The sequence below is a fragment of the Protopterus annectens genome, chromosome 12.part0 (genome assembly GCF_019279795.1).
Source record: "Protopterus annectens isolate FY-2018-M chromosome 12.part0, PAN1.0, whole genome shotgun sequence".
Lineage (NCBI taxonomy): Eukaryota > Metazoa > Chordata > Ceratodontiformes > Protopteridae > Protopterus > Protopterus annectens.
The window spans coordinates 1328279617-1328305780 of NC_056746.1; the positions used below are offsets into that span (position 1 = coordinate 1328279617).

At 40.1% G+C, this 26164-nt stretch overlaps 1 protein-coding gene across 1 annotated transcript in view; it reads left to right on the forward strand.

Moving 5' to 3' along the window:
- Positions 1–26164, forward strand: part of ACTR5 (actin related protein 5) — a 285428-nt gene that overhangs the window by 152738 nt on the left and 106526 nt on the right. Inside the window, exons 7-8 of the mRNA XM_044090379.1 lie at positions 352–491; positions 6455–6587. Of these exons, the coding sequence (XP_043946314.1) occupies positions 352–491; positions 6455–6587 (273 nt within the window). The remainder of the gene's footprint in view (positions 1–351; positions 492–6454; positions 6588–26164) is intronic.

Genomic DNA, 26164 nt, shown 5'->3' on the forward strand with positions numbered 1-26164 from the left:
ACATTTTGTCTGTTAATATTGGATTAAGATGTTCTAAATGTATGCAAGGTATATTAAAAGAATATGGCATTGGCCTTGCTTCTTTGTGTGTGCAAAAACTTGCTGCTGTGTTCATTTCTGCGCTGTTCTTGTTTATAGCTTTTATTTGTTGCATATAGTTTATCTTCTCACCGCTTACAAGGAAGTCACATATTTGTCTCTGTCTTGACTGCTGTGTAAAATAAATATTAAATTACTAAACACTAGAATGCTTTAATGAAGCCCAAAGCAGAAAAGGGACTTTGTATTCTCAACAGAGAAGTGCCGAAGTTTTATGCAATATTTATTGCTTTGTTTTTTATTTTCCTACAGCCTGTGTTTAACTTGGCAGAATACCACCAGTTGTTCCTTGGTACTGAGAGAATAAGGGCACCAGAGATCATTTTCCAGCCATCCTTGATGGGAGAAGAGCAAGCAGGTCTTCCAGAAACTATGCAGTATGTCTTTGAAAGGTGAGGATTGCTATTTCATTAAACAGGAAGTATTTTGATCAGAGGCCATTTTTCAGAAAAGTTAAACACCATATATATGTGCACATTTACACACGTGTGTGTGTGTGTGTGTGTGTGTGTGTGTGTGTGTGTGTGTGTGTGTGTGTGTGTGTGTCTATGTACATATACATATATATATATATATACACAGACACACACACACACACACACACATATATATATATATATATATATATATGTACACACACACACACACATATATATATATATATATACATATATATATATATATATATATATATATATATATATATTCCCAAAATCCTGAGACCAAAATCCTGAAAGTTCAAAATCGAAAATTCAAAATACTGAAAACTTAAAATCCTGAAAACGCACAGGATACAAACACTTACTATATTCCACTACAAGTACATACAGAAACATATTACTGTGCACTTCACCACACTAAGTGCAATCTTGGAGTTGATATATATAAGTAGTAGCGGAATGGGGCCAGAGCCCCCATGTGGGGGTGCAGGGGCTTGCCCCTCTGCTTATACTTGCAAAACAGTAATATAGTTTGTGTTTTATTTCTTTTTGCATGTACTTGTGCTGGAATAAGTATCCTGTGTGTTTTCAGGATTTTGTGTTTTCAGTATTTTGATTGGATTTTGGGTCTCATTTTTTTGGGCTTCAGGATTGAGCTTTCAGGATTCTGCCCATATATATATATATATCTATATATATATATATATATATATATATATATATATATATATTTGTATTTATATATTTTTTTAATTTCTTCAACAACTAATCATTTTGGGAGTCTCAATGTGTGTAAAGTCCTGGTAGTTACACTATGTAACAAAACAAATATGTTTGCTGTTTTCTAACAAGAACTGTGCTTTCAGTTTTTGGAAAGACAGACCCCTGCACTAATCAATCAGTGTGAAATATGGCAATCTGATGGCCATTGCTAGCCTTTACTGGTTATGATTTCCTTGTCAGATTTTTATAATTTTGGTTTTAACAATGCATCATGGTGTTCTTCTAATCAAAGGAAATGAAGCAGAGATGCCCCACGTGGGATAGCTTCAGAACCACCCCTCCTCCATCTGTGAAGTTTTCCAAACTCTGTGTATCAGGTGCTCCATTACAGTGGTTCTTTATACCTTTTTCTGAAGACATCTTAATATTTTGAATTGAAGATATATATATATATATATATATATATATATATATATATATATATATATATATATAAATATGCAAATTGTTATTTTTTACCTAACTTAGCATTTGCTAGAAACACTTAAGCTGGTGTTTTAGGCATGATGTTTAGAATGGCTGAACCCTTTGATAACTGGATTAGTAAGAAGACTAGGATCAGCACTTCTAGCACTGAAAAATTTATATCATTCCAGCAAAGTGGAGAACTGCCATTGTCATCCCCTTGCACAAAGGTGATGCCACTACTGACCCGGGAAACTATCGCCCATCAGCTTGACAAGTCTGATCTGTAAAGTCATGGAGCATATTATTATGGATGTCGTAAACAAGGACACAGGCAATCTCTAAGCATGTGACTCCACCCAATTCAGATTCATCAGGGACAGATCTTGCCTAATGAACCTAGTTGACTTCTTTGAGACTGTCACCAAGACCTTTGACACAATCCCCCACTCGGGCATCATCGAAAAGCTAACACAACTTGTTTTTAATCCCTGTCTAGTCAGATGGGTGGCCAACTGGCTCACATATATGACCTACAGGCTCAAAATCGGCGCCACTACCTCTGACAGCAGACCTGTTACTAGTGGTGTTCCCCAGGGATCTGTCCTGGGACCCCCACTGTTTGCGTATACTTCTCAGTGGTTCAGACAAAGACAAAAGGCCTGTGGCTGACCAAGTTTGCAGATAACTGTAAGTTGCGTGCTGTCATTGACACCCCAATTGATGTTAATATACTACAAGAGGGTCAAACAGCTGCAAATAACTGGTGCCAAAGTCATGGCCTTAAGTTACAAGCAAAAAAATGGATTATTGTACCATTTGGCAAAAACACGGCCCCTACTGATTACCACATCAATGGCAACGCTCTAAGCACACAACCTGTGGTGAGAGACCTGGGTACTCAGGTTGACAACAATCTCACTTTCGAACATCATGTGGCAGCGGTGGGCAGAAAAGCCTTTTACTTGGTTCATATCATCAGTAAAGGGATTGCATCCAGAAAAAAGGAGGTTATTACCTCTCTGTACTCCTCCTTTATTAGACCTGTAATTGAGTATAACACCCCGTTTGGTATGTACCTCTCCAAACACCTGCACCAACTGGAAAAGCCTCAGAAATACCTCATAAAGAGAATCAATGGCCTCCAACACCTGCCCTATGCAGACAGGCTTAAATCACTATCACTCTACTCAGTATCATATAGATTTCTCAGAGGTGATCTGTGTCTCGCCTACAAGGCAGTATTGGACCCTGCCCTGCTAGAGATGCTCCATATCCGTAAGTCTAACTCCTCGCACATTACCTGCTCGATAGGCCTAAATCTAATATGCAACATCAACAAAACCTTCTGGCCGGCCCGTCTCTGGAATAGACTTTCCCATACATGTTAAAAGAGTACCTCACTGAACATCTTCAAGTGCAACCTTGATGAGTGGATGGGAAGCCATAAATTTGTCCCAGGGGTTCCACCTTTGTCCCTTATTGACAGGGGCAACAGGTGCTGACTGGTGTTATTTTTGGGGGATAAACTGTTGGCTAGGCTTGTAAGGGCCCCAGGGCCATTAGCCTAGTAACATCCTATGATCCTATATATTTTTCCCTTTGACTTGGCAGGTTCAGTTGTAAAGCTTTTTGTACACTTAGTGGTGGAGAAGGCACTAGAAGTTAGTCCATTTAAGTGAAGTTAGTTAGTGAAGTAGTGATTCATAAGTACACACACATGCATGTACATGTACACACACACACACACACACACACACGCGCACACACACACACACACACACACACACACACACACATATATATTTAGCCCATTATTTATATTTTTGTAGGAGTGTCATTCTTTTTGTTGGTCATCAAGTTAACCATAAAACCCAGACTTTATGATAGAAAATGTTTTAACAATGGAACAGAGGAGAGTTCAGGTTATTAGCTAAAGAAATAAAAACAGTTAATTGATACACTGCGTCATTTTTGCTACAGCCAACATGAATTCTCCAGTTTAGTACAGTTAACTGAAGTAGCTGCCTTAAAACCCTGTAATCTGTAGTATGAAATAGATGAAACTAAGGGTGTTGTGGAAAAGAGAGGTGATGGAGTGTTTTTATTTGTAACTCACTTGGAATCTACAGTCAGCCCAGCAGTTTTATCTCACATGTGTTGTCATAATTTGAAACATCTTTGGTCAGCTGGTAAATCCCTTTTGCATTCATGGATCTTTGTTTTGGATTGTTCATCAGAATGTGGATTCTGAGAAGACCAGCCATCTGTCTGAGTATTCATTAGCAGCAGCCACTTACCATCCAGCATCACATTCAGCAAAAAGACTCCAAAATTAACAAACTTCTCTTTTGGTCTTGGAAAATATCATGACTCCTGTCATGTGAAAGGAGTTCAGTCATAGACAAAGAAATTCTACTTCTGCATCTGAAGTACAACATTCCAGTCTCAATAGCCAAGGAGTTCAGTCATAGACAAAGAAATTCTACTTCTGCATCTGAAGTACAACATTCCAGTCTCGATAGCCTCATCCAAACAAGAAAAAACAGTCATCCTTGTAAACTACCACAAATCAAATCTGTAGGTTCATAACTGTGACTTCCCTGTAAGAACACCATTGCACTGTTCTCAGAAACGTGTCTGCAGGTTAAAGAATAGGTAGGCTGTTAATCACCCTTTATTTAAACTGAAGTAGACTGTTACATAAACGTAGCTGGAGAACTAAGCTCAACCTTCAGTCACAGCCATTATGTTTAGACACACCAAAGTCAAACTTTTGTGCAATGACCATTCCTTTTTTGTCCTGTGTCCTAAATCCTAGAACTGTTTTCCTCTGACTTCTAGATGCCCTACTGCCTTCAAGCAGTTCATAGTTTATTCAACACATGGCTGACCAAGCCAAATATAGCTGTGACATCCATTCTGCATCCATCTGAGCAGTCCTTTCCACCTTATTACATACTATACCATAGGCAGCTACACAGTCCTTATCTCCTTTTCACCCATTACTCTAAGTCGATCATCTTTCCCTGTGCTACAAGCTTTCCAGTTGCTCTGTCTGCATCCACTCACATCACATCAGTTATATGGAACTACATCTGCAGTAAATGAAATTTCAGATTTACATTGGTGCCTAGAAGACCGTGCTACTTAGCACTATGTTGAGCACACTTCCAGCTGTAGCGAATCAGGTATTCGGCACAAAAGTATTAAAAAGAACATGGGTTGGTAGAGATACCAGAGATTAATGTGGAGAATAGGAAGAGATGGTGAAGGCAAAATAGCAGCTGTTAATGCCATTGATGAAACATTATAAGCCACCTTAGAGTCACTGTTTAATTACATCAGATTTAGGGGAGCTGCATGGTTAACCAAGCATTTGGGTGATACAAAGGAAATATTCTCTTAATTCAAGGGGAAAAAAAGCTAAGTAATGCATAAAGTGAGGATTATCTGCCGAAGATGGGGAGAGATGAAAGTCCACGTGGAGTTGTGTTATTGTTAGAGTTGTGTGCTTGGGAAACAGGAATGAACAAAAGGTCCTTCTCTTAACTGTGTTAACTAAAGTTTTACCAAAAAGTACAGCAAGATTGTGTAGCATATATAATCGCTATGGCTACTAAGTAGAATCTTGGGCATAAAGCTTTGCAACACATATTGTTGTGAGATTCCTGTTGGCATAGCCACCTGTGAAGATAAATAAGGCATCTGATAATGCTTAAGGAAGTTAGCACAAAACAAATTTTGTGTAGCTGTGCTATACAGCAGCCTATGATAGACACGGTTTTCGTTTTGATATCTTTACGTAGAAATGAATAAACGCTTCGGAAATGTTATGCTGTCACTGATGGTATAAAGCAATTTTCATCTAATTTGAATTAATTAGATTTTCCATGAGTAATTTTTCTAATGTTTACTATTTCTTAATTCTGTTTGGGTTGAGCAGTTTTCTTGTTTTCGTTTACTTTAACACTTGTATCTGTGTGGGTATCCACTTAGTAATGACAGGTTTATGTTTAGTAAGGTCCTGTTACCAATCACCACTATTTCAGTCTCTAATAAAGCTGTTTAACAACGCTATCTCTATTCTGACTAGATAAAACTCTTATGTGATAGAGAGAGGTAGCTTAGTAATAGCTGAAAAAATTAGCTGTTTAGACTCTGAGATACTGTTATTAAATACCCACGCATCCAAGACTTTTGAGTGTTTCCTCACAACATATGTACTAATTGAAGGGTTTATAATGCATAAACTGCAGTTCATTTTATTTCTGTTATGTAATTATTGATAGGTATTTTATTTCTGTTATGTAATTATTTATAAGTATTTTATTTCTGGTGTATAATTATTGCTAGGTATTTTATTTCTGTTGTGTAATTATTGATCAGTATTTTATTTCTGTTGTGTAAGTATTTATAGGTCTTTTATTTATGTTGTGTAATTACTGATAGGTTGTTTATTTCTGTTGTGTAATTGATAGGTATTTGCTGTTTGTACTGCTTATACCTCGCATTCCATGCTGCTGTCCATGCACATATGATTGGAGTTCTTCTCCCCACATCTGCTCGATAAATAAATGGGTCTTGCCTAGTTGGACTAAGATTAACAAACTATAGTAAATAAATACATGGGTAGATCTGCAATGGTTGTTTTTATAACAGATTGGTATGAGTAAACTGGTCTTTGAGGCACTGTAAACTATATGGTATGCCCTTGTCTCCCACAGATATTCCAAGGAGCAACAGAATGAGTTGGCCCAGAATGTCTTCCTCACAGGGGGAAATGTGATGTATCCTGGCATGAAAGGAAGAATTGAGAAAGAGCTTCTTGAAATGAGACCATTCCAGTCTTACTTCAAGGTACTGCATGACTAAGTTTTTTATAAGCTGCTATGTATGCTTTCATGCACAGATATGTACACCTTTGTGCACCGTACCAGCAGCATGAAGGGCATAAATCATAACTGCGTAAACTTCTGTCTATTGCTTGTATGCATGGATCTATCATATATCAGCTTTCCTTTTGGGAACAGGAAGTAGCTGGCAGTTTGAAATTACACTCCTTTAAAAGATGAACAAAAATCAATTCATGTACATATAAGGACCTTGTCATTTCACATAGTTTACTCCACAGCCTATCGTAGCAGATACATAACCCATACAAATGCATTCAGTCCTGAGCTTCCCTAGATTCCTAAATGTATGTGTTATAAAATTAGCTCTTTCTCACGTCTAAAATCTGCAGTTTTTCTTGTCTGATTCATTTTGAATTCACGCTGTATTGGCTTACACAGGGTAATACCTTTTGGCTCATGCATTAGCCTGAAAAAGTGTGAATGAAATGCACACGAGGTCTAGATGTGCTGCGTTCCAGGATGTTAAAGGAGGTAATGGTTGCTGAAGGCAGTGGTGAGAGAAAACCTTACAAATGGTAGTTCTGTTGGGTAAGGTTAGTCTCTGAAGGCAGCACAAGTAGTAATATGCCCGTTAGTCTCACGTCCCTTTAGGGTATGGTCAAGTTAACAGTTGCGCATGCTGTTTTGATGGACTTCATCAGTGTTTACCTGACCAATGAAATACAGCACTGCTTCACCTGGCAGGTGGTGCCATTTCTTCTGCATTCAGCTCTGTGTCTTGCTCATTGGTGAGGCTTACAAGAGGATTATTACTAGTGTTCTGTATTTAGACCTCAGCTAGGATGTTGGCACCCCCTCACAGAAAGTTTGGTGGAAAGTCAGAATATGGAGTTGTGCTAATGTTGCAGGTTTCCAGGATGGCTTGTCATTGAACATATATTTAGCAGCTAATACACAAATCTTCCTAAAGAAAGACCACGATCATCAGAAGCACTAGTGATCAAGTTGTCAGGAAGCAGCCATGCACACACATAAGCAGCCCCTAACTGAGGCAGTAGAATGATTTTTAAAAGGTAAAAATAAAGCATACAAATAAATGTTTTTGTAAGAGGCCAGGCTCACTACACTTCTAACACCCCTAAATGCCTCCCCCGAAATCACACAAATACAAAGATGGGAAAACAGTTGATGCAGTATAATACTAACTACTTTGTACACTCTGTGGTTTTGTGATTACCAACCATTCCCAGTGTCACTAATAAAAAGACCACACACACATCAAATACCTTGGATATCACGCCATCAGGAGACAACCACACATATACACAAACAACCCCATATGAATAACTAACCATGCTACCTGAGTTTTTAAAAGGTAAACTAAATATGTTTTTTCCAAGAGGCAAGGTTCATTGCACCCATCACACCCCTAAATGCTAACTCTTTGATTACATAACGCAAACCCTCATCTACATTGTGGCAAATACAATATGCAGTAGATGCTGCTGGAGGAGTGGGTCTTGGTGATCATCAGCAGTATTCAGTAAATAAGACATTGATTAGTGAGACTTAGAGAATGAGAATTAAAGTTCATGGGGAGAGTTCTGTACCGAGTAGTGGAAAGGAGTGGAAACTGATTGTCAGAACAAAAGGTCATTTACCAGATAAAAACTGCCAGGAGACTAGTCTGTAAGCATCTGAGTGCCACCTATTTAATTGTTGGTGCTGATACTCTTAAAGGTTGCATCATAAATTGCAGTGTAAGGATAAGTGGAGATTGCATGCTGATGTTTAGATTAGTATCAGGGTTGTATATTGGAGAAACCTGTAGTGTCTGCCATTGAACTGCAAAAAAAAATGATCGTGTATTTATGAGTGCAGAAAATTATGCAGATATATGATCTTAGTTGGGATAACGTTTAAGAGGCAGACAGATTCCATGTTTATCACTACTAGGCTGAATCACACGATGCAGTGTGTAGGGGCAGTGAAGAAAGAGAGAATAAAGTGCTGCAAGCACCTAGGAAGGGGAAGAAGATTACATAGAGGGAAGTCTAGTTTACAGAATACTGCCAAGACAGCATCTGAAGTACTGTTTACAGGTCTGGGGGTCACACAGTTATTGGGTAATAAAGCTGCATGAATGAATGCAAGCCAAGTTACTAAAGTGGTGTCAGGGATGTGAAAGAAATGAGACAGGAGGAGCTGACTATGTATGCATTAGTGGAAGGGAAAGAAAGTCTCAGTATGATTTGGACATATTGCATTAGAGCAATTGAGACATAGGGTCCAACAATAGGAGATATAGGGAGGGGAAGGGGACATTTGGTAGATGTAAGAGGCAACTGGCATAGCATTGAAATGAGTTTGCTTAGGGTATAAAGGTTGTATTTATTAATGCCACTTAAGCTGGAACTTTATGTTTTTAGTTAGGCATTAAAAGCCAAATATGAGAAACAAGTGCAGAAGGGCAAGACCCTCACATCTGTTGGAGGCAAGTTTCAGCCTTTGCAGTGCATGTGTTCTGACATGCACTGAAGTCCACATCGTATGAGATTCAGACACAACCAACAGCAACAAGACTGTAAGGGTTCTTGACTAGGCTGCAGTGGAATTTTGGAACCAGGGACAAATACTTTGAGTTAGGCACCCCCATCATTTTCCTATAATAGCTTTGTGCATGACTATTCAACCTCTTGACATGATACACCCACATGTTTATGCCAGCCCTGACTAAATGACTCCATGACACCTGCCTGCATCCCACTGGCTTCCTCTGCACAACCCAGTACCCATAGTTCCCCCTATCATGCCTTCGCATAGCATGCAGAGTGAAATTACTTCTGTCTTTTCTGTGTACAAGTAATATGGAGACTGAACCATGCAAGAGCATCTTCTTGCATCATAAAAAGCATACATTGAAAAGACCCATAAAGAACACACTGCTAACACATTATGGATGCAGGAATAGTAAATGGATGAGACCATGGGTCATTGTGTACATTCCATAACACAGAATTTGCCAATAGGATATTTTTAGCTTTGAGTCAGAGAGGGAATGGAGGTTATGTGGGTCTTCTGGAGTGAGGGGGAATTCAGTCAGGTAATGTGGAACTATATCAAAAAGAATAATATAATGGATATTATCTTTACCAAAATGATTGGATTGTTTAGATTTGGAGAAGGGAGGGAGTAAAACCAAAGACACATGTGATGGTTGTGAGTAGGTTTTGCACTACTTAAATTTCACAGATGAGATGAAGACTGAAAGTAAATGGATGAAGTGGGCAAGCTATTGTACTGGTCAGAGACAGTACTTTACCTGGGCAGTGGGTTGAAGAAGAAGGAAAAAAGGGAAGAAGGTCACTATGGCTATGCAGATTTGAGAAGCTAGCAATTAAGGCTAAAGAGAGGGCATGCAAAAAGTGGGAAGGAGGAAGATGAAGTCAGTACATTAAAAGGAGGTTGGCAGGATGACGAGGAAAGTGAGGACAGCACAAGTGAAAGCGGTTTGAAGAAAATCAGTATAAAACGGAAGGGGAATAGACAGCAGATTGTAAGGACTAACTAAACTGTGCATCTGCCAAGGTCATAGAAAAGCCTGTCTACCCACTGAACGACCTTCTGAAGTGGGTATGATCATAAAAAAATCCATGGTGACATTCAGGAGGACATGAGATGCTAGGGGACAGAGGAATGAGAGAGATTTGACACTTAAAGGGCCGCCACAATAATCTTATCTCCTACTGTCAAACAAATGTAGTTTTAAAGAAATAAAGGCTCTGCCTTTTTCATTAACAAGGATTGATATTCTCTTACTAGTCAAATTTGAGATGGAATGGCATGTTTTTGTTCCTTTGAGATCCACTAATTCTGGTTCTACCCTCACTGAGTTTATGACAGACAGGACAGTTATCTGTCTTTTTTGGGTATTCCCATGACTACCCAGAAGCTGTCCATGTTGGTAATGCTTTGCAGCATCTTTTCCCGCTAAAAGATGGTTGACCTTTGACCATGTTAGTTAGAGGGCTTGCAAGTGAAGGTTCAAGTTGCTTCTTTTAGTGTTAGCTTTATGAATGCATCTATTGTTGACTTTGATCCTTGGTAACTTGGTCTTCAGTGAGTACCACCACAGTTCAGATCACTATTTTTGCATTACGCTGTTAAAAAGCTGTCCATCAATCCCCAGCTCCTTGACACATATGGATAGAACCCAGACTGTGACCCAGATGATCTGAGATTGACTGGCTCAGGAAGCTAAAAGAGCTGGGGCGGGTTATGCTAGAGATGTTACTTACTTAAATGCACCCCTGGAAAAGCAGGATTGCAGTCGCGTTTGTCCCTTTGGTGACCTGATGTACCAAGGGAGTGACGCAGGCTGCTCTGATGATAACAGCCCCTGGGGGGATGTGGGTGGGTTCACCTTAACCAGGATGGTAGCTGTTGCTGAAGCATGTCAGGGGAGCAGGCCTGCTCCTTATCAAGGTCATAGGTGGTCCTTCATCCCATGTCATCAAAGGGGGGGTTAGGCTTGGCAGCATATTTAAAAATGCTCTAATGGCTGTCAGGATTACAGCTCTGAGACTGGCTGTTACCTTACAGGAGATCTAATAGGCTGGAAACAACTCGCACACCAGAAGGTACAAGTGGGCCAGTAGATCACTGGGGGATCGGGTATCAAAAAGAATATAATTAAAAAAAATGTTGTTCATGGCTTGTAGTAGAAGTTACATTTCATGTTCTTTCCATGTTTGGGGCATTTGGAATACGTTTAAAATCCTGTCCAGCTGTTAACTTCAATTGCAGAGAGGCCCTCAAAGTAGATGATAAACAGATGTAGAAGTATGAGTGTAAACACTGAACTAGATTCCTTTATATTTGTTACCTAAAGCTGTACTGAACAAGTGCCATATATCTTAGCTTCTCCTTTATGGGTCAAATCTTCTTGTACCTTTCAGAGTAAAAGTCTTTACTCATTAGAGGTTCGATAAAGATGGTTTATTATGTAGTAGCAGCATACAGTGGTGGTAGATATAATCCACTAAAATCCAAACAAGTCGTATATTGCTGAAACTGTCTTTTAGTGCTGCTGATCTGAACCATATAGTAGGTAAGAATTGCAAACTGAATACTCAGACTTCAGTAGCTCTGAAAAATGAATTATACTGTCCTTTCATAACCCAACTCAGAATTGTTTATTTCCTCTTTAATGGCAGAATTAAGACAAACTGCACTGTCTTCTGTTGTTTTTGGACTTCTGATCTGACTTGTATATCTGAACTGCTGGTCATTTGAACTGAATTTATTCAGCTTTGTGAGTGTATGAACTGACTTGAGTCATGCAAGTATCTCTCAGTACTAAACTCTTGTAAATTTCCTACAAGTTCTGTACAACTCTTTAACCTTGTTTCCCTAGCCTTGTACCCTATAAATAAGAAATTATTGCAGGTGCCTGTCTACAGTCTTTTTCGTAACAAGATGTTCCAAACACACTGTTAGCACATCTCATCCTTATCAGTGCTTTGGCCTGAAGGTTATTTCACTGCGCTCCTTTGTGTCATTCTCTGAAACATTCATTTCTATTGAAACTGCACTTAATGAAACTGCATATAAAGTGTGAAATATGAAATTAATATATAGGCCTGCTTTAATGCGGCTGCATTTCTAGGCCCATGCAAAGAGAATACTGTGTTTATGTAGGATTTATTCTGACAAAACTATATTTATGTGACTCCTTATCTTACAATGAGATAGTTTGTAAGACAGCACTCTTCTCTTTACATCCAGTCCAGAATACACTGTGCAATCCACCAAGTTTAGCATTGTATAGCACTCTAGTTTAGTGCATTTTTATTCATGCAGAAATGATGAGAAAAAATTAGCATCTTTGGAGTGTGTCTAACACATAGTCATGGCACAGGGCTCAATCACATATGCCTTTATATGCAAGTACTATTCTAGCTACTCTCGCAGGCCATTTTAAACACAGCCAGTTTCCCCTCAGTGGTGAGAATCAAAGCCTTGTATCTATGAGGTAAACACTTTAAACATTTTGCCAACCCCATCCCCTGTTGGATTGTGGAGAGATGAGAAATGAGATGTCCAGAAGAACCACGTGAGAGGCTTGTAGTATGGCTGTACCCAAATGTTATATGTCACATATTACTAAATCTGAATATCTTTTGATATGGTGAATGCATGTGTCTGCTGTTTTGCATCCATTCTCATATATGGATGGATCGATGGATTCATAATTAATTAATTAATTAGCTCTTATTACTGGGAAATGCCCCTTTTCAAATGTGGCCAAGGGGGAAAAGCTCCATGTTACATAGTTTTTCACAGTCAATTAGCATGAGCTAATAGAAGATACTACATAACACTGAGCTAGATGGAGTTTAACAGTTGATCACTATGATAAGTAAACACTATACAGTATTTATTGCATCCTAAAGTCACTCATATCTAAAAGAATGTTCAGCATTATTTTACCATCCATATATAAAGTCACACTGAAATCTTTGTACACAAACAACAGGTGGTGATGATTCAAAAGCAGGATTGTTTTGTTGATAGGTAAGAGTTCACTGAGATTTTAAAATGTTGATGAGAGCTAATTAGACTAAGAAGGGGGCTTAGTAATGAGGATGTTAAAAGTAAAGGACCATTGTGTTAGCTATGTTTTAAAGGTAGTTTTAAATAGTAGATGATATAAGATATTTCTCTTTGTTGGGAGAGAGTTCCACAGTTTTGCAACTTGGTACAGAGAACAGGCTGTCATCATTATTATGTTTAGCTTTCTGAGCAAGTATTTTGATTCGGTGTAGATAGCTCTCTGTGAGGTGAGTACCAGGTTAATAACTGGCTGGTGGCAGAGCATCTGTTTGGGCTGTAGAGGATATCGTAGGCAGTCTTATTGTGAGTGTAAGCTAATAGATTATGTAGCTCCAGCTAGTTAAGGGACTGAAGTGCAAGTCAGTGATGTGCTCAGTTAATATGGGTACGTGCAAACTTTACAATCTTATTATACAGTTGGTGCAGTTTGGCCAGCCAAGAGAATGAGGACTGTAGCCAGACATGCAGGAGACTAGGGAGTAGATATGTTTGAGCTATGGTCTTGCATGCATGTTCTGTTAAAAAAGGATTTGACTTTTTAAAGAAGTCCTAGTTCATAGTAGTAGTAGTTTTTTTTGAATAGCATATTGGATATGCTGATCAAATCTTAATCTGCTGTCAGTTATTATACTTAGTAGTTGTGTGTTTTGTACTAGGTCAAGTCTAGTAATATCACTAATTTTAAATTGCAGTAGTTTGATTACTGGGACTGGGATTAAAATACCATTATCTTGGTTTTCTTGGGATTTAGGAGTAGTTTAGATTGCTGAAGATATTTTTCAGTTTTTGTAAAGGAATGCTGTAGTTGCTTAAAGAGGCTGCATATGTTAATGTTGAACTGTCTGCATATTGGGTTATGTTTGCTGGGAAAAGAAGCTGTGTATATAACACTGTGCTCACGACTTGATATGCTGTTAATATCCATCCTGAACTGAACCACTTAAGTTAAATTAAGTTAAATTTGTGAATTGTAGCTGTTTAACTATTTACTATTATTATTATTATTATTATTATTATATTATTTATTATTTTCCTTTGTACAGTGTTAATAACATATATATATGTGTGTGCATCCTTATTGTTCTATACTGTTAAATGTATGTAAGTAGCTATGTATGTATGTATGGATCTTTTCTCCCCTGAAAATGGCCCTTGTCCCCAGTCGGACGTTCCTGGTAAACAAATTAAATAGATAACTTTAATAACTTTATATTTCTTTAGTTAGAGTAGTGGTCCTAATATCGGACCTTCAGGTGCACCTGATGTTTCCTCAGGATTTGAGATCTCATCTACCCAGGCTCCATTCTGTACCTGGTAACTAAGGTAGTTTTCAAACTGGTTGACTTTGCTTCTGTTGAGACCTACTTCCTAGAGCTCAAATAATATGGGATGTTGTGAAGCTATATCAAATGCTTTGGATAAGTCTAGAAAAAAAGGATGCAACCACTTAATCTTTATTTCATCTTTCATTAGCATAATTGATGAAAGATGTTCATCGTGTTTCACTGTTGCAGTCATTACAATTGGGTTATCCTGCTGGCAGGCTACCCGCAGTCGGCCTGAATTCCAAAGTCCTGGTCCGGTGTCGGTTGCTGTCGCCTCCTCCCTGACGTCAGTGTGCCAGAGGTATAAACGATGCAGCTGATGCCATTTTCTCCAGTCTTTCTTGCCACGTGGTGCCCGAAGCAAAAGCAGTTTGCAAGTGCCGGTCGGCCGACTCCTGAGATTTTCAAGTTTGAATTTCAGATCCGAAGTCTTCATTAAAGCTAAGTACCCCATTGGGGAAACTTTTTTCTTGCTCCAGACCGATGTCAGAAAAAGTTAATAATTGTATTTCTTGTGGGAAGCAAATACCTCATAAGGATTTTCAATCTTACTGTATTCCTTGCCTAGGCCCTGACCACGACGTTGCTAGTTGTCGGTTTTGTGCTAGATTTAACCAATGCACTATTAAGCGTCTGTACGATTTTGCATTTCATTATTTTGGCAGAAGATTTAATTATATAATGCCATTGGAACAGCTGACTACCGGAATCTATAAAAAGCGCAAAGACAAAGAAAAGGACAGGCATCCGAGGTCCAAAACTGACGACGAGGCTTCAGCTAAGCCAGTCGCCGGTTCTCAGTGAGGCGCTTTCGCAGCCCCTGACGCCCGCTACCTCAGAGCCACAGGCCGCTTCCGACTTCCACGTGGAGCCGACTAGGCCGCTGGAAACTCAAGGTATTGGATCCTCGGAAATTATTCCCTCCGATGGGTCCGGAGCTGCTGAGCAGGCATCGGCTTCTGAGGGTGTTTTCAGGCCTACACAGTTATATGAGAACACGACTTCAGCTTCAAAGGCAAAGAGTAAAGTACCTCTAAAGACAAAGAAACAAGTACAACATTCCCCTGGGCAGGCCTCCTTGCCTAAAAAACAGATGCTTAAAATGGCCGAAGTCCTAATTACATTGATCAGTGGTTCCCATCCCCTCCTGATAAGAGGCCTAGGCAAGAGACAGAATATGAATCTTCAGATCAGGTTTCCATTTCCTTTGATTCCTCTTCTGAACAGGAATATTCTCTTCCTCCCTATGAGGATTCTGATGCTGAAGAATCTATCCCTTCAGCCTCCCCTCCTGAGGATTATTCTTTTGGGGAGACACTGCATACTATGAGGGAGCACTTCCACTGGGAGAGCCAAGATTACTCAGAATCTAAGAAAAGGCTCAGAGATTTTCTTTTACTACCTCAACACAGGCCCCTTGCTATTCCTCCTGTTTTAGACATTGTCGATGATGTATTTTCAGAGTCCGGTCTAACTCCTGACTCTCTACCACCAGCTCCTGTTAAGCCAGACAGATACTACAGGGTTCCAGATTCACATAAATTTCTTTATAAAAACCCTGCTGCTGACCCAAAAACTATCTCTCAGGGTCCCAAAGGGGTCAAGGCTTCCACTGCAAAAAACCCTATCCCCTCTGATAGGGATTCAAGGGCCCTGGACAGATGGGGGAAAAAGATTTACACTTCTGCTACCTTGGCTGTAAGGGCTTTAAACTGTCAGTTTCATATGCTTAAATATCTTATGTCACTACTTAAACAGAAAATGATGATAAATTCTAAATGTGCAGAAAAAGAAATGCAGGATTTATTGCATGCAGCTGAACAAGTGGGAAAGCATACTTTGCAATGTGGTTTTGATTCTCTGGAGGCCTCCTGCAGGGCCACTGTTATGGGTTCTGTCATTAGGAGGCATGCTTGGTTAAAGGAACAGAATCTGCCTGATCATGTTAAAGCAAAATTATTAGATGCTCCATTACAGCATGATACCTTGTTTGGCGCTAAAGCAGAAGAGGTGTTGTAGAAAATGGAGGACAAAGCTAAATCTATGCAAACAGTCAAGGATTTCTTACAGGTACAGCCTCCCAGATTTAGCAGGAACTGGTCTACAAAGAATTGATCCTTTCCAGTGTCAGACAGGCCACAAAGAGGCAGATACAGACGCCCCAGAAGCAAATCCCAACCACAAGGCTCATACAGGTCTAAACAATGGGGTGCTTCTACCTCCAAAAGCGGAGAAGATAAATCACAGCCATACAGGAAACAGTCTCAATGACTTTCCCCTGCCAGCACCAAGCACTTATCTTCTGGCAGCTCCTTTAGGGGGAAAACTAGCACTTTTCTCACAAAATTGGCACATGATCGCCCAGGACAAATGGGTCTTGAATATAGTGTCACAAGGCTACAGGTTCCATTTTCACACCCTGCCAAGGGCAAACGGTATGCCAGACCTGCCACACAATCAATAGGCAGAGGCACAAAAACAAGTTTCATCCCTCATGGACATGAGGGCCATTCAGCGAGTACCGCAGCAAGAGCAGGGACTAGGATTTTACTCAAGACTGTTCTTGGTGCCCAGAAAGGACAAAGCCTGGAGACCAATTCTGGACCTGTCTATTCTAAACACATTCCTGGATATTCCAAAATTAAAAATGTTGACTCTGCAACAGCTTCTGCCCATGCTAGGCAAGAAGGCTTGGCTTGTGACTTTAGACCTAAAAGAGGCATACCTGCATGTCCCAATCAGACAATCGTGCAGAAGATACCGCAGATTTATAGCTGGCTCAATGCATTACCAATTCTCTGCACTGCCCTTTGGCTTATCTACTGCACCCAGGGTATTCACAAAATGCCTGGCACCAGTAATTGCATTTTGCAGACAAAGAGGAATACAAATATATCCTTACTTGGACGACTGCCGTATTCAAGCAGAGGACAAGGACATTCTACTACAGCATCTGGCGTTTGTAAAAAGATTACTAACATGTCTAGGGTACACAGTAAACGAAAAGAAATCAAAGCTAGTACCCTCTCAAGAGACAATATTCCTGGGTGCAAGCGTAAATACAACTGCCCAGATGGCTTATCTCACGCCAGATAAACAAAGACAGCTGACTACTTATTTCAAAATGTTGGCAACAAAGACCCAGTTATCTGCAAGAAAATTTCTGCAGGCATTGGGCTTCATGGCATCCTGCATTCTGCTAATTCCGTATGCAAAACTGCATATGAAGAAACTACAATGGTATCTAAAAAGTGTTTGGACTCAACACTGCCACAGCCTGGAAACAATAATTACCCTCATTCCCTGCCTGCAACAGGAGTTTCAATGGTGGGCAAAGGCCTGTCACCACAACAAGGGGCAGCCTTTCACTTTACCCACAGCCAGGCAGGCATTAACAACAGATGCATCAGATTATGCCTGGGGGGCCCATATGGCAGGAAGATGTATTCATGGCACATGGTCCGCAAGCCAAATGCATCTACATATCAGTCAAAAAGAGATGCTAGCTGTTCAGAATGCCCTGACAACCTTCAAGGATCTACTTCATCAAGGACAACTATTGATAAAGACGGACAATACTACAGTCATGTGGTACATAAACAAGCAGGGAGGCACACATTCCTACCCCCTCTGCAGACTAGCCATGACTTTGTGGGACACAGCACTGACTTACCAAGTACATCTGCAATTATAATTCCTGCCAGGAAAGATAAATACTCTGGCAGATGAACTAAGCAGAAACCTAATGGATCCCCACAAATGGAAATTGGATCCACAAGTCTTCAGCATGATAACAAGGAACTGGGGATGCCCGGACATAGACCTATTTGCCTCCACTCACAACTACCATCTACAGAGATTCTGCACAAGGACTTATCACAAGCAAACATGAAAAGTGGATGCTTTATCTTTCAGCTGGAAAAACTTAACAGTATATGCCTTTCCTCCACTGCCACTCCTCACCAAGGTGCTCCTAAAAGTCAGACAAGAGAAGCCAAAAATGATACTGATTGCCCCAGACTGGCCACGCCAGCACTGGTACCCAATCTTAAAGAACTCATCTCAATGCCGAGCCTGGACATTACCTCTAATTCCTCACTTATTGACCCAACAAAACAGTCAGATCCTGCACAGCCAACTCAGGACCTTAAATCTGGCAGCATGGCGGATAATGTAACCATTCAAAACACTCCTCTCTCTAAAGCGGTGATGGATGTTATTTTGGAGACCAGGAGGCCTAGCACCAGAAAATCTTATGCAGAAAAATGGAAGAGATTCTGTGCTTGGAACCAGGCACAAGGAATTGGCACGATTGTACCTAATATTCCTCAGATTTTGCAATACTTAACTGAGATGCTGGACAAAGGCCTATCCTTTTCATCAATTAAGATTCATGCCTCTGCCATTTCAGCTCAGTGCAATACAGAACCACCTATTTTTTCTCATCCATTACTAAGGCAGTACCTCGGAGGGGCCAAAAACATAAGACCCCCAAGGAGAGCACCAATACCTGCATGGGACCTCAATTATGTCTTGGAAAAACTCACACTTCCTCCTTTTGAGCCAACCTCTACAGCTGATATAAAATTCTTATCCTGGAAAACAGCTCTACTCCTAGCAATAACTTCTGCAAGACGAGTCTCAGAGTTACAGGCACTCATGGCTGTGGAACTTTCATCATTTTCTATCCTGGCAGGGTTTCTCTGAGGACAAACCCGACATTTATGCCTAAGGTAGTGTCCAGTGTGGCCCTGAACCAAACAATTAATTTGCCTACTTTTTATCCAAACCCACAGAATAAGGGTTAGAGACTTCTGCATTCTTTGGACATTCACAGACAGCTACGCTTCTACTTGGACAAAACCAAAGCTTTCAGAAAGACTGAACAATTTCTAGTGGCATATGCTGCAGGATCACAAGGAAAGGCAATCTCAAAGCAGACTATTTCCAAGTGGATAGGCCACTGTATTCGTTTCTGCTGTTCACAGCATGGCATATCAGTGCCTAAGGGCATTAGGCCACATTCAACCAGAGCAGCAGCCACTTCAGCAGCCTTCCTCAGAGGAGTACCAACCAAAGACATCTTAGAAGCTGCAACTTGGAGTTCAGTGCACACTTTTACAAAGCATTATCACTTACCTCTCTACTCTAAAGCCAGGGCAGGCTTTGCCACTGCAGTTCTGCAGGGTCTCATAGCCTTTCCTAATTCTATTTAGCCCCAGCCTCCCAACCTTAGCTTTGGGATTCAACCCAGTTGTAATGACTGCAACAGTGAAACACGATGAACATAGTACAGTTGTGTACTTACCATAAATGTAGATGTTCGAGTGTATTCACTGTTGCAGTCTAGGTTACCCACCCACCATCCCCCTTTCCTTTGCTGGAACTTATTTGTACTTCTCTATTCTATACAACCTATGTGGTGTATTTGCTTGTAGATGAAGGGAGAGTTTACTTTACTGCATGCATATGTATTGGCATAAATTAGCCTACCCTTTTGGGGGCACCTGACATCTGGGGCAAGAAAAACTGAAGAAAATGGCGTCAGCTGCATCTTTTATACCCTTGGCGCACTGATGTCAGGGAGGAGGCGACAGCAACCGACGCTGGACTAGGACTTTGGAATTCAGGCCAACTGCGGGTAGCCTGCCAGCAGGATAACCCAATTGTAATGACTGCAGCAGTGAATATACTCGAACATCTACATTTATGGTAGGTACACAACTGTACTTTAGTAGTGCCGTTTCTGTGTTGTGGCCAAGTCTAAATCCATGCAGTCTTGTGGAAAGTAATTTGCTGTATTTTGGATAGATTATCAGCTGTAGATGAACACATTTTAAGTATTTTAGACAAAGGGGACAAGATGGCTATACATCTGTAATTACCATGTTACATAAATCAGCATGCATGCATCCATCAGCTTTCTTTGCTTGTTTTAATCCAGTATTTGTCTAGTTCAGGGTTGTGGGGATCAGAACCTTCCTAATACAAGGCAGGGGTCTGCTGCAGATATGATATTCATAGCATGGTTTGTACATCACACACACACACACACACACACACACACACACAGCCAAGTTAACATTGCCAGCCAACATGCCATTTAAGGTAAGAGATGAAAACACCGACTCTTATGGAAACCCACTTGAACTGTGGGAGAACATACATACTACTACAAAAACAAGTGTAGCACACTAACATTACTTTGCACATTTTGTTCTCTCCTACCCTGTTTTTAGGGTTCTGTTATGTACCCATATTTCGTTTTTTTAATTAATATGTTTAGGTTAAGGCTATTTCTATAGCTCTTTCCCTCTTTCTATGTATACATACATATAAAATACTTTTCATATTTACAAATAGGATTATTAGATTTTTCTAGTGAAAGAGGGCGGCCGCAGTGGTGCAGTGGTTAGCGTTGCTGCCTTACAGCGAGAGGTTCTCCAGTTCGATTCTCGGCTGGGGTACCTTCTCTATGGAGTCTGCATGTCCTCCCTGTGGTCGTGTGGGTTTGCTCCCACATCCCAAGAAAATCATGTAGGTGCGTTGGACACTCTAAATTGGCCCTAGGTGTGAGTGCATGTGTGTGTGTGTGTGTGTGTGTGTGTGTGTGTGTGTGTGTGTGTGTGTGTGCCTTCTGTGGAATGGCTGGGTGCCGGGCTGGCAACTCAACACCGTAAAGCTCCACTGCCAATCATGAGTGGACAGGTGATCTGCTGTGGCGATCCCTAACCGGGAAAAAGCTGAAAGAAGAAGATTTTTCTAGTGAAAGGTTTTCTTGGCACTACTTAGTGTGTTCATTCTTCTATTGTTGGTGTGTTGATAATCGACAGTCAGTGTTATTACCATATAAGTGTTTTTTACTGTGTGCTGTTGTTTCAAGACAGGTATGGAATTATGTCAGACAAAAGGTTTTAGAAATGTTCTAAATGTGGCCACAAAATTCCAGTACAGGACCTTCACTCACTGCTTATACTGTCTCTGACCAACCCACCTTGACACTGACTGTGAGGCCTGTTCTTCTTTGGTCACAAGACATTTCATTGATGCAGGGACATGCTAGCCCTGAAAGGTCTTTTACCTGGAAGACAAACAACGTTCTCAGTAGAAAAAACACTTTAATGTGAAGAGCAAAGCTTTCGGATAAAATCCTTTATCAATACTGAAAATACAAATGCAAATGCAGAGTATCTATAGTCTAAAAAAGTCATATGACCGGCAGCCAAGAAGTCACATGACTCAACCATTAAAACAAAACATGTAAAAATAAATAAATATGCAAAGCTAAAAAATGCAACCGCATAATGCATATATGAAAACAAAAAACATTTAAAAAAAGCAAGAATATATATTTTTAAAAAAAAGCATACTTTTATACCTAAAAATCAAATGTACAATCATATACATAAAGAGAAAATCTCATAATCTAGATCTACTCATTCTAACCAAAATAGGTTTAAGGCTGACAGTACTATTCAAACCAGGGGGTGAGTCACCCATCAATCTAATTAACCAGTTATATTCTTTAATTTCTAATTTGTTATTGATATCACCACCTCTGGGTGAGGGTGAAACATGGTCTATAGCTTTAAATTTAAATACATGCTGTTCACTAAAACATAGCCTGTGTTTATATAAAGCATTAGTGTCAACACATCTACGGATTTCAGACTTGTGTTCTGTGATCCTATCTTTTGGTTTTACCCACATAGAAAGAGTTGCATAATACACAGGTAGCGAGGTAAACCACGTGGGTGGTAACACAAGTAGCAGTTACATTGAACCTAAACAGCCTCTTACTGACTGGGTGTTCAAAGATACCTAAATGTTCATCATCAATGTCATCACAGCACGAGCAATTATAACATTTGTACCCATAGTGCTGGATGGATGTGTTGTGATATTTGTAGGAAAATCTTTGTAACAGAGGACACTCTTGAGGGTTCTCATGTTACGATATGTAAAACATGGGACATTGCCCAGCATTGCTTTTAGCTCTTCAGATGCCATCAAGATTAGCCAATTCTTATGGATAATACGTTTAATACATGGTGTCTTTATGCATCTTACTTTCATCTCATTCTGGATGGACACATTGGGCAAGCCAACAGCTTGTATTTCTATGGCATCATTTGACATAACAGGGGCCACCCTCGACTTTCTTTCCTCTAGCACATTTAGTTTCTCATTATTTAAGATGGTAGCATCATAACCACTGTTAGTGAAATCAGCTATCATCTCATTCAACTGTTCAGAGAAGCTAGGATCTTCCGTGTTAAACCTACTGGCTCTATAAAATTGAGACCTGACAGTACCTCTAAAAATGCATACTACTTGCATGAGTGTACCTTCCTGCACGGACTTCCTTTCTATGGAGGCTTGTTCTAAGTGTGCCACCGTCAAGACTCAAGTTGATATCCAGAAAATTAATAGTGATTTCAGATGAACACATTTTGAACTTCAAAAGATGAAATTGAATTGATGTACAGCATAAAATCATTCAAATACTCCCCAAATCAAAAGTTGAAAGAACTTTACATTATCTTTATATGGATTCAAACCACTAAATAAATGTTTCCTTTCCCACTGGTATAAAACTAGGTTGGCATAAGTATATAGCCACACCTGTGAGCTGAAGATACAGGGATTCATTAAAAGGAAAACATTATTTCTCAACACCACATCCATGAGAGTACATATTTTTTCTATTTTGTGGAAGTTGGGATCAGGACATGAGACTAAGAATTCCCTCAACAAATCCAGGCCAATATCAGTTGGAATGACAGTAAACAAGGATACTATGTCTAGGGTTACCAAAAGGTACCTTGTTAGATGTTTCTCTATGTTATACCATTGCTTAAGCTTCTGAACAAAATCAATGGTGTCACATAAGATAGAGTCACATTGACTAAGATATGGTTGAAGTTGATCATGCAAATAAACTGAAAGTGGCTCTGTTACCCAACCAGCACCTGAAACAATTGGCCTCATTGGTGGATCAGTGAGGGATTTGTGGATCTTAGGAATACCATATAACTGTGGGGTGATTGGGCATGGTACGGTCAAATAATTGAATAGATCTAAGTCTATGTCACCTTGGATCTGTAGGTCATAAATCACCATATTCACGTATGAGATACATTTCTTAACATCCAAAGGGGTGATTTCCTTAAATGCAGTGTCATCACTAAGTAAACTAGACATAGCCAAAAAATATTTGTCTCTATTCATAAGCACAACTGCACCCCCCTTATCAGCTTGCTTAATGACAATATTTATATTAGATTGCAGGTCTCTGTATGCTTGAAACTCTTCATAGCTAAGGTTAAAACATTTTCTATCATTATATTTCTTATTATTTATATCAAACATTTGTCTCATTTCTGCTTCACATACATCATGGAACGCTTTAACAACAGGTACATTGACAGGGATGTATGTACTAAGGTGTTTGCAGCCTTGAGTCAACATCTGTGTATTGCCAAATAACAGTTTTAGATTTAACAGTCTTTTACCTGCACAGTTGGGTTCTTCTCATTCCACTGTATCTCCTTCTCCTTCCAGGGTTACTGACATGTCTAAACAGAAGGAAAAAGAGAAGTTAGAATAAAAAAACTCAAGAAAGCAAGACTCCTAAAAAAAGACCCAAACCCCCCCCCCAGAAAACTGTCCCCTGACTAAACACTTTTATGGGGTCTGGCACCAAAGATTGTGAAGCAGTGTGATCCAAAGTCTAGTCAGATCTAGTCTCCTTCACTCCTCTTCATTTCTCCCTGGAATCCGTTAATCCACAACTCTGATCTTACAAGTCAAACGACAGTCTTGGTCCTCTTCAATAGCCTCTTCATCTAAATCTGTCCATTCTTCAAGGGGCCTCACCAAACCTGATGTCTAATGCAGAAATTGCTGCAAGCACAGATCCAGTAAAGGGTTCTTTCAGCTTTGTCTCCTCAAATCGATCCAATAACAGGTCCCATGACCCCTCGACTAATGACTTGTATGAGTATCCACAGATCCACAGCCCATGAATTTCTTACATCTCTGGATCACCTACATTGACACAGATAGTGCTCACCACTTCAATTCTGACTTTACCCTACTCTGTTTTGACTCTGACCTTATTGTATTAGGAAGAGAATCTGAGCCAAAAGGTTAGAGCTGAAGCCCCAGAGGATTGATCGACATTGAAACTCATCCGCTGAGGGCATCCACTGTTGACAGGTCAGCTCCATTATCTGCTTTGGAGTACGGACGATTCAGCAACTGTGGTGATCTATCAGCTCATGTCCCATCGAGAGTCCTCCTCAGTTTTGGTTTACTGCTCAACTTTCAAAGCCTTTGAGCAGGATTTTATAGCAAGAGAAGGGGTGCCTCCATCATTCTCAGATCCATCCCAACTTATTTATTTTTCTTCTTTGACCTCTGCGCCTCCTTGTCAATGGAGGCAATCACCTTCCAAAAGTCTAAGGGGAAGTTCTCTCTCTGAGTTCCCAGTTGATTCATACCCATCACCTGAAAGTCCCCAACTTCAGGTCCATAATAAACAGACTTGTAAAAGGAGACATTTAGATTCATTATCCACATCTGTCTTGCAAGACATGGATTTAGATAAAGGGGAAGTCTCCCCTAGATCCCCCTTTGGAGACATCACTTTCAGTGAAATCATAGAATTGATGAAATGGGAGAGGGGTGTCATTGATCCACTGATATACCTTCCCCAGAAGAACCCATGTTCCTGGAGGCTTTTGGAGCTGGCTCTTCTACTGACTAGGTGGTCCCTCCTCCTGACAACCTCATTAACTTGGTGGCTCATATGGCCTGGAAGGAGCCTGAAACAGTGGAGCCTATATCTAAAAAAAACTGGCAAAATTCTAACACCTAAAGACAGGACTTACTGGAGGAAAGTTCCCAGGCTAGATGCTGTAGTCTTAGCAATGGCAAGAAAGAAGGAACTCTCCGAAGAGAGTACTTTTGTCCATCCCACAAATAGGGAATCTAGGGCTGTAAACAGACTTGTGTTTCAGTGACTTTTTCTCTCTAGAGTGCTGAATTACCTGCCTCATGTTAAACATTTCCAGAGAGAGAATTGACTAAGGATCATACCACTTCTCTTTCATGTAATTTGCCTGTGGACATTAAAAAAAAAAAGTGTAGTCCAGCTATCTAACTTAAACTAACTTTCCAGCATTTCCATTTGTCAACTGTCTAATGCAGCTGATGGAACAGCAAGAGCAGCAGGCACTGGCATAGCCATATGCCATCATGGCTAGATATGGTTGTGTGATTTTATGGAATGCTGTAAGACATCCTTCCTTAATGTCCCTAATGATGGTTCCACTCTTTTTGGACCCATTCACCAGGATCAAGCAGGACAAGTAAGACCCTGTCTGCCATAGGAATCTGTTTCTCAACTCCTTAGAGGACCTTTTCTAGGAATTAACGAGGAGGGAAGAAGATGTGGTTCTGAAAATCACAGGGTTTACCCAAGATGTTTCCTTGGACAGACCTTTCTATGGTGGTGGGTTGGTTTTATCGGATGTCGCCCTGGGGCAGAGGCAGTCAATAGAACCAAGGATTTCATGAACCATTTTCAAAGAAATCTTTTTAGTGTTCCTGAAGGATTGTCTGACCGCTGCCATCT